General features: G+C 42.3%; 1 protein-coding gene across 1 annotated transcript in view; it reads left to right on the top strand.

Annotated features, from left to right (window-relative positions):
* tgfb5 (transforming growth factor, beta 5) overlaps positions 1-10,679 on the top strand; it is a 77,577-nt gene that overhangs the window by 12,195 nt on the left and 54,703 nt on the right. Inside the window, exon 5 of the mRNA XM_084332387.1 lies at positions 7,882-8,065. Within this exon, the coding sequence (XP_084188513.1) occupies positions 7,882-8,065 (184 nt within the window). The remainder of the gene's footprint in view (positions 1-7,881; positions 8,066-10,679) is intronic.

Consider the following 10,679-nt stretch of genomic DNA (forward strand, 5'->3'; position numbering starts at 1 on the left):
CAAAACAGATAAGCAAGATGCTTATCAGGTCCAAAAGACAGGTCAAAACACATTTAATTTCTTTTCATCTTTCGATATATCAATCACTTCATCATTAGTTACATAACCAAGTACACCTTCAAACACAGTGTTCAAATGTCTTCCTACTAAATCATCTGGAAACAAAATCACTTAACGATCAGTCAGTCAATCAAGTTAATATACAATCAATATAAACTAAACAAACGAATACAAGACAAGTCCATATATATATTAAACATCTCGAGTTACAACCTCCCTCCTCTTGACTTTTAAATGACTGGTAAATTACTTCAAATAAAAAAAACAAATAGTTAATTTGTTCAGAAAGGAAAATCTTGTGCGTTCGTCACCAACCCCGGAGCTGTGAGCTGGATTCGCCTGTTCGAATCCAGCTCACAGCTCCGGGGTTGTCACCAGCTTGGCTGGCCGTTCACACTAATACAATTGGCTGTATTAGAGGGTGGGAGAAGCTGGCGGGGTGGGTCCGGGTCATTGTAAACAGCGACTCCTACAGTTCGGTCGGGGCGCCTGCTAAGCGCGGATAGGACCTGAGTGGGATAGTGTGATCCTTCCACACGCTATGCCCTCTCAGGGAGGATCCGCGCTGCCAGGTGAAAAGAAGCGGTTGATTGGCTGGACGTGTGTCGGAGGAAGCACGTGATAGCCTCCACTCTCCCAGATGATCTGACTGTGGGGGGTAAGTGCGCAGCGACCAGGAAGGGGATTGGGAATTGGCATACGACTAACATTGGGTTGGGAGAAAATCGGAGGAAAAATGGAGGGGAAAAAAAGAAAAATCAATAGAAAGGAAAATCTTGTGATAGAAAAATGCCCTTTTTCCACTTATACCAACTCCTACACATGCACCGTCCAGTGGTTTCTGCTGCAGTGTCCTTAGTTACCATGGCAACCACTCACGATTACCAGCCTTTTAGCAGAAATCGTGATTCATTTAAAACCTTTTTAAAACTAATATTTCACCTCAAAATGGAGTAAATAACAATTTTACTCAACATAAAATCACATAACATTTAATTATTTGATCTGAATAGGTTTGTTTTGTAGCAAGTAGTTTCATTGTTGCCATCTTTAGTGTTATGGATTTCTCCATTCAAACTGTTGCAGTGCTGTGTCTCATTATATAGCATGTCTCTGGTTACAGTGCTCTGTCTCCTCATTATATATAGACTGTCTCTGGTTAAACTACCACAGTGCTCTGTCTCATTATATAGACTATCTCTGGTTAAACTACCACAGTGCTCTGTCTCCTCATTATATTGACTGTCTCTGGTTAAACTACCACAGTGCTCTGTCACCTCATTATATAGACTGTCTCTGGTTAAACTACCACAGTGCTCTGTCTCATTATATAGACTGTCTCTGGTTAAACTACCACAGTGCCCTGTCTCAAATCAAAATCAAATCAAATTTATTTGTAAGGCCCGACAACACATGTTAATGTCCCCATGGGCCGGACACGTCTTAGTCAAGAAGAAACATCACAATAAGTCAAGAACAAAACAAGAACACCATAAAGTCCAAATGTTTTTTTAACTTCTTAGATGTTGTCGGTGATAGTAGTGTTGCAATAAAACAGGTGAACAGTTGGTAGGCATGCACTCATGTGTGTAGTGAAACACAGATAAGTGCATGTGATACCAACTGAACATTTTGAAGGATTAAAGATAGAGCTGATAGCGATAGCAACTGAACATTTTGAAAGATTAAGATTAAAGATAGAGCTGATAGCGATAGCAACTGATTTTTTTTGAAAGATTAAAGATAGCGCTGATAGCGGATCTATTTGAGGCGAAGGGGCGGTGCAGATAGGGTCGCATCCTCCCGGTCTTCATCACGGGACATCCAACACTCCGGTCATCACTCCGAGACAGCCACTCACAGGGAGACAGGGAGACGGGACAGGCGTTAGACAGTTTGCGTGATTGTGATGGGCGGACATAGCAATAGATACAAGTGGTAAGCATATATGTGAATAGAATAGATATATGTAGTAAGCATATTATGTGAATAGAATAGAAGTACTTAACCCAGCAATGAACGTCTGAACCACGTTGACAGACCACGGACAGAAGACGGTAAGAAGCTGATCCATGGCCTCGTGGTCAAGACAAGTCAAGTCAAGAGTTTTATTTGTCACGGCATACAAGTATACAATGAAATGCGGGTGGTCTTGCCCGCAACGATGTGCAACGATGGTGCACATAGAACAGTCACTGCAATCTTGGGCAACACCCCGAGACATCCACCACCTTGGTCAGCACTACGAGACAATGACTCAGAGAGGGGGGGGGGGGGGGGGGGGGGGTTGGGACAAGGGTTAGAGAGTTCCCATGTTTGTAGCGGGCGGAGATGGAGCAATAAATACATGTAGTGAGCATATGCCTACATGGTGACAGTGAAATCATAGTATATAAGAAAATTGTGAAATTGAGTAATAGATAGAACTACTGCAAGCGTATGGATACAGGATAAGATACAAGACAATAGCTCAGGGCCGTATGCCCCGGGGGGCAGGAGAAGCCGCTCAGAAGGTTCAGCACTGCAGGGCAGACAGAAGGCGGTATGAAGCTGTTCCATGGGACCGGTTGAGACAGAGACAAAGGCCAAAAGGTTGTCCCATGTCTGCTTTTCTGCAAATAGACATCCTAACTAAACTAGACAGATTAATCTAAGGGTCAGTCTCCGACCATGTGAGATCAGGGTAGGTTGAAGGAGAGAGAGAAAAGATGGGTCTTAAGCAGGGATTTAAAAACTTCGACAGAGCAGGCGCCCCTGATGACGGCAGGTAATTTGTTCCACAGGTAGGGAGCGCGGTAGACAAAGGCTCTGTGGCCGGCGGATTTCTTTTTAACCCTAGGAATCGATAGAAGCCCCGCATTTTGTGAGCGCAGAGCACGAGCGGGCGAGTATCAAGAGATGAGATCGGATAGATAGAGCGGTGCTTCCTCATTATATAGACTGCAGGGATCGGCAATAGGCGGCCCGCGGGCCGACATTGGCCCGCCAGCAATAATTTCTGGCCCGTCAGATTATTTTGAGAATATGATATTTATTTTACGCGCAGGAAATATTCACTCGGGACGCCAGGGTGTCTTTTATTGTGAAGCTGTATCTATCTACCGGTAGTCATCAATAGCACTATAGCCAATTGAAATGCTAGAAATGGTCACGTGGACTGGGAGAACCAATGGAATAGTCCCTAACAAACTTTCACTTCCGCGTTCGAGATGGAGCGAGTAACAAAATGTGTTAAAAAACAAAACAAACATCTTTGGATAGGGAAATGCAACAGGGAAATATAACGCTTCTTTTAATAAACAGGAGCCATACTTAAAATACGGGTTTATTGCAACAGGTCGGTGATTCTTGCGTGCCGAGCCGACGTCCTCTCTGCATAATATGTGGCGACAACAACAACGAGGAAATGGTTGTTATTACAACTGTGTTCAAGTTGGCAGATAAAGTAGCTGCATTCAACGCCAATCTGGAATTGGAGGGCGGCGAGTGGATATGTGACATGTTTCAAACATTAGCAGGGATTTTGGAGGACTGAACAACAAACAAGGTATGGTGAGTCGTGTTTTCATGCATTCTGTCTTCTGATCTGTTCATCACCCGCCGCGGTGATCTGCAACAGCTGATCTGCTGTTCATGAATGAATGAATGAAAACTTTATTTAACAGATTGCAGAATGGGTACAATACAGTACGGCGCAATACACACAATTGTTAAGCTGATCTGCAACAGCTGAGAGCTGTTCATGAATGAATGGATGAGTGAGAACTTTGTTTGGCGGATTGCAGAGTGGGTGCAGTGCAGTGCGGCGCAGTGCACACGGTTGTTGGGGGGATGCAGACCAGAGAAAAACGTTTGTCTTTTTTCAATATCAGTATATTAAATTAGCCATTGTTTTTGATCCTGGCCCGCCAAGCAACGGCTTGGGGAAAATCTGGCCCGCGGCAAAACCTAATTGGCGACCCCTGATATAAACTGTCTCTGGTTAAAGTCCTGTCTCCTCATTATATACCTGTACATTTAGGCTACATGGTCCTACTTCAGTTTGGAGTCATTGGTCCTCATTCTCGAACGTGTTCGTAAATGCCTTGGTAAGTGTCTTGGTAAAAATTTCATACCAATAGATTTACAGAAATCCGAACGCGTGAAACGGTCTTTGTAAGTGGGGGAACACGTTCGCAGCTGTGCTCCGCTGAATGAACTGACGTCACTCATTCACAACTCCAGGCGCGTTCACATTTGTCCTCATTTGCATACAAACACGCCCTGCCAGCTCATTATAAGGAGGTGAGAGGGTCTGCATTGCACCTCTGCTGTGTTGATCCTTGTATTAGGTAGTGCAGAACCGATTTGCGACTGATCACAATTTGATTAAAATGTATTGTCATCATACAGCACAAGTACAATACAACATCCAACCAGAGTGCAAATGTAATAGTAAATTGCACTTAAATTGTTCTTTATTTAGTTAAGTATTTAGTTAAGTACGGCAAATTGTCTGTTTAACTGTGCACATGACAATGATCAATCTTGAATCTTGAATCAATAGTAACATACAATGCACAGGTGATAAAAGGCTTAATTTGGGATAAATAGTTGGTTGATCGCTTCAAGTCGATTCTACAGACCGACTGTTTCTATCATCGGAATTAAATAATTATAATGATAATAAATACGACAATTATGTTTTGCATTTTATAGTCATGACTCAATGAGGAATCTGAGCATTACACACACACGCATACACACACGTGTGCACGCACGCTCGTATGTACAGTATACTTCACTAAGCCGTCTGGCTCACCTGCCGCATAACCAAATTGCGCGATATAGTGAAATAGACTAAGAATAGATTAACGAATTCCATATAAATCTATAGTTCATTAACGATGCAGTAGCTGATACAGTATCCTGCACACACACTCATACACACGTGCGTGCGCTCCGTAGCGCGACAGCGATTTGCGACTCCAGATGATAATAATAATATTTGATATAATCTCCCAAAATTAGAATAGATTATATTCAAATGTATTGTCACCATACAGCACAAGTACCATACAGCGCGAGAGCCCCCCCCCCCCCCCCCCACACACACACACCTTGTCAAGAGCCAATCGTGCAGTCTTTCAGTATTGACATTACAATGCGATGTCATGCTAATATGTCATGTTCTACAGTAGGACATACTACTATAATACCTAATAAGACATGTCATTAGAATAATAGAGGCCTACTGCTGGAACGTTTCACATATATATACAGTACGTGTGTGGGGTGGGGTGGAATTTGGCAATGATCACGTGGTGCCACCAGTACGACACATCTTCAGTTGTGTTCCCCGATCTCATTGGGTGTTTGGGCCATTCATCACAATACACCCTCTGCCGAGGTTGGCCCACCACAGGCTGATCAGGCCTGGGTGTGTGTCGCACGGTGGCACCACGTGTTCATTTAGCAGCCAGTGACTGTTGTTTAGCAATGGAAGGAATATCAAACCAACAATAAATAATAAATAAAAAATAAATGAATGAATACAGTATATTCCACTATACAGTACAGTAGCTATATCCGCGGCAATTGGTTTAGTTCTTAATTCTTTAGTTTGCAGTGTGTGTATGTAATGCTCACGATGCCTCATTGAGTCAGCAAAATGTAATAATTAATTACACAAATATTGTGGTATTAATGATAATTTTCAATGATTTAATTCCACGGATGTCTGTAGTATCGGCAATCCCCAATGACTTGCCCCAGAGAAAGCTGTTGAAACCATGAGCGCACACCGGTCTGTCCGACGGCCTTTTCGAGTACGTAAATCCTACAAAGAATTTACAATACGAAGCCGTTCGAGAATGCCGATTACGTAAATCGAGTTACGAAGGGAATCCTTGGTAAGTTTTACGTATGTCTGTTCGAGAATGAGGACCTTTGATTCTATTTGAGCCTTAGCAAAGATTATCCTACAGTAAGAGAGCATTGGCTCATCATTCTGCCACAAAAAGACTAGCCTAATCATTTGATAAATGGATATTCAGTTCATAGTGGAAATTACATCCTGTGTTGTAGCTCTTAGATAGTTCTAATACAGCACAGCATTATTCTTTATAATGATCAACAATTGAAAATGTTGGAACGATGCCTTTTGATATTGATTTCAGACATTCTGGACACCTGGGCCTCTTAAAGTAGGCTCCTAGATCAGTACTCCTATTCTTGGACGTGTGATAAATATGGGCCCAGGAACATGATTATGGGTGTGTTATCTGTATGTTTTGGACAATGATGGGTTAATATGTAAAGAGACAAGGGCCAGGTGAGTTTTGATATCAATATAAATCTATACTGACCATAATATATGAATATATCAGTTAATACTGACCATAATATATGAATATATCAGTTAATACTGACCATAATATATTAATATATCAGTTACTACTGGCCTTAATATATCATTATATCAGTTAATATATTAATGTCATTTATATCCTAAACCAGTGGTCACCAACCTTTTTAAGCCCAAGATCACTTTTTTTTTGGTGAAGGCAAGATCTACCTATTGAAGCGTTGAGAGAAAAAGACAGCCAAGATTGTACTTTAAACTAAATTACTTTTATTTGCCTGTATTCTAATTACATGCAATGCTTTGGTCCAACATTAAAACGTCAAAGTAGAACTATTATGTACTTTCTCAGTCAGTGCTAAGTGCAGTCATCTTATGCAGCATCACTTTTCACATCAAAACAAAAGTAGAACTGTAATGTGGACTTTCTCATATTATTAACATTGACAAACATATTTACAATTAGCATTTTATAAAGTAGAACTGTAATGTGTACTTTCTCAGTCAGTGCTAAGTGCAGCATCACTTTTCACATCAGAACAAAAGTAGAACTGTAATGTGGACTTTCTCATATTATTAACATTGACAAACATATTTACAATTAGCATTTTATAAAGTAGAACTGTAATGTGTACTTTCTCAGTCAGTGCTAAGTGCAGCATCACTTTTCACATCAAAACAAAAGTAGAACTGTAATGTGGACTCTCAGGGTAAGATCTATTTTTTTTTCTTTTTTTAATTTTCATGGAAAGATCTACAGGGACAGTCTCAAAGATCGACCAGTCGATCAAGATCGACGGGTTGGTGACCACTGTCCTAAACACTTTCAGGAAGGGCTGCCAAATGTTTGTTCTATCTTTTTATCCCACAAAAGCCTAAAACCCTATTTTTCACAACTCCATGTGTGCTGTGTTCACGTCACGTGATCACACAAGGTCAAAAATAGAACCTGACATCGCCTCTGATATATAACAGTAACTCTGAGGATGCAGGATCCTCAAAATTGCGATGTCACCTAAATGTAAAACCTGGGGGCTGGGGGCCACAGCGAGTGTACCGACTTTGTGTGACCATGAAATGTTTGTGTGAGCTCTTAAACCTAAAAGTTTAAATTCTGGTTCATACTAATTGGCAATACCATAACACTCATTTAGGTGTGAGAAACCGCAGAGTCAGTGTACCATTCATTGTCTATGGAGCAGCCCCAGATTCTACATCACACATTTGAGGGTTCTCTCTCTCTGATTTCTGATCCATTCACAAATATTCTATATAACTGTCCTGGGGCAGAGCAATAACATAATATGAATTCGTATTTGAAATAAATCTCTCTCTCTCTCTCTCTCTCTCTCTCTCTCTCTCTCTCTCTCTCTCTCTCTCTCTCTCTCTCTCTCTCTCTCTCTCTCTCTCTCTCTCTCTCTCTCTCTCTCTCTCTCTCCGCCCCTCTGTCTCTTCCCCTCTCTCTCTACCTCTCCCAGGTGTTGATGGTGAGCAGATTCGACTGGTAAATAAGAAGCCAGGTCAGGTTAAAGGTCAGGGTGAATTTAGCACTAAGACACCCCATCTCATCCTCACCCTGCTGCCCAGTGACAGAGTGGACAACCCAGCCAAGAAAAACCGCAAGAGGAGGGCAGCTGCCGCAGACTCCACCTCCTGCTCCAGGTAAACAGCTAACCAATTGCGTGTGTGTGTGTGTGTGTGTGTGTGTGCGCGCGTGCGTGTGCGTGTGCGTGTGTGTGTGTGTGTGAGAGAGTGGGAGACTTTACTTATTGTCAACCTTTGGTTTCTCCCACATATATTACATTGATAAAAACAGATAACATGCAGTAGAATCAAAGAACATACAAAACATGTACAAAATATAATAATAATAAAAAATACACAATGCTACTAATCGACAAAGTCATTGTTGTATTGTTACATAGATTTTCCGGGAAATGTGTACGTTCACCAACCCCATCTGTATGTTTTGGACAATGATGGGCATATCTATGGCATGGTGAGTCCTCGTTCAGTCTTTGATGAATAATTAAAACAGATATACTATATCAACCACCAAATATTCCCTGGATTTCAGCGAGCAATCTCTATTTTAGGTTAGGATTAGGTGCGACCTGTCTCCAGTGAAATTATGGTTAGGGACCGGGTTATAGTCAGGGTTAGGTGTGACCTGTCTCCAGTGAGGTTATGGTTATGGACCGGGTTATAGTCAGGGTTAGGTGTGACCTGTCTTCAGTGAGGTTATGGTTAGGGACCGGGTTATAGTCAGGGTTAGGTGCGACCTGTCTCCAGTGAGGTTATGGTTAGGGACCGGGTTATAGTCAGGGTTAGGTGCAACCTGTCTCCAGTGAGGTTATGGTTAGGGACCGGGTTATAGTCAGGGTTAGGTGCGACCTGTCTCCAATGAGGTTATGATTAGGGACCGGGTTATAGTCAGGGTTAGGCTTAGGAACAAACGTCAGATTAAGATATAAACCACAAAGTCTTCATTGTATTAAAGCCTTGTTAACAGATTATTGGCCACAAACATTCCAACAGGGAATGTGAACATTAACCGGTTAATGTGCACATACAGGTGGAGTTGGTGAATGTACACATTTTCCAGGAAATTTGCTAAATGTTTTCCCACATTTATCGTAATATACAGTATACCCTGTACCCAGTGTACTGTACATAGTACTAAGGGTCAAGATAGTGAGATTTAAAATTTAAGGGACACTAGGACATGAGGGACATGAGCAAAGTTGACTCCACGTCTACTAAATATTCATAACGGATGGTTGAATTCACAGGTTGACTGTAGCATGGGTGTTGACTGTCTGATGAATGCGCACACTGATATGAAAAGGCTCAACTCAGGAACAATAATGTAAGGATAAAACTGGGAAGTCTGGAAGTCGTTTTTCATTCATGCACATGAGTGAATGGTCTGAAGGCAGGACAACAAACCCAGATATCTCCAATTATGTCATTGTTGACTGGGTTTATTGAAAAATCATTGACAAATTGACATGTTGTGCTGACTGGAACATGGTTAAACAAGAGCTTACCAGAGGGACTGGTATGTTGTGCTGACTGGCACTGATGTGTTGTGGTCATAGGGATACATCTGTAGAGTTCTGTAGATCAGTACCCATAACTGCAACATCATGGCACAACTAGGGTGCTGACTGTATCAGGTATTTTGGGAGGATTTTCCAGATACTAAAATCTGATACCAAGAACCATGTATAACATATCAGAAATCGAAGCAACATGACTTGACACTCTAATCTCTAGATTAGATCTCTCTAATAGAAGCATGCTAGATCTCTCTAATAGAAGCATGTTAGATCTCTCGAATAGAAGCATGTTAGATCTCTCTAATAGAAGCATGTCAAATTTGCTGATGACACAGTAGTGGTGGGCCTGATCTCTGCCAACGACGAGAGGGCCTACCTGGAAGAGGTAGGAAATCTGTCACAGTGGTATCAGGAGAACTGCCTCTCCCTGAACGTCAGCAAAACAAAAGAGATGATTGTGGACTTCAGGAGGTCGGGGGTCAAGGACTACAGCCCCCTCAGCATCGACGGGGCACCGGTTGAGAGAGTGAACAGTTTCAAGTACCTCGGAGCCCACATATCCGAGGACTTGACATGGACCACACACATTGACATTGTTGTGAAGAAGGCACGACAACGCCTCTACTTCCTCAGGCGCCTAAGGAAGTTCCAAGTCAGTCAGAAGATCCTTAGGAACTTCTACTCATGTACAATAGAGAGCATCCTGACTGGCAACATCACCTCCTGGTTTGGGAATAGCACTGCACAAGACCGTAGCAGACTACAAAGAGTGACACGTTCAGCCGAACGCACAATTGGAGGGGGGCTTCCCACCCTCCAGAACATTTACAACAAGCGGTGCAGGGGGAAGGCTAAGAGAATTATTAAGGACTCGATCCACCCGAAGAACTGCCTCTTTGAACTGCTGCGGTCAGGCAAGCGATACCGGAGTCTTAAGGCGAGCACAGAAAGACTCAGAAGAAGCTTCTATCCCCAGGCCATCAGGCTGCTAAACGAACACTATGCAACAACCATCAAATGCACACAGCACACACACCCACACGCACACACTCACTTAAACAAACAACACACTGCAGCACCCACTCTCCACACTTTAGATCACACAAACACACTTTATATTTATTGATAAAGGATTTGCACTACAACTCGTACACCTACTGTAAATTGTACCTAAATTGCACCTCATCCCATTTCTGCCTTGCACTATCTAGTAT

Source organism: Notolepis coatsorum (assembly GCF_963971535.1).
Source record: "Notolepis coatsorum genome assembly, chromosome: 16".
Classification (NCBI taxonomy): Eukaryota; Metazoa; Chordata; class Actinopteri; order Aulopiformes; family Paralepididae; genus Notolepis; species Notolepis coatsorum.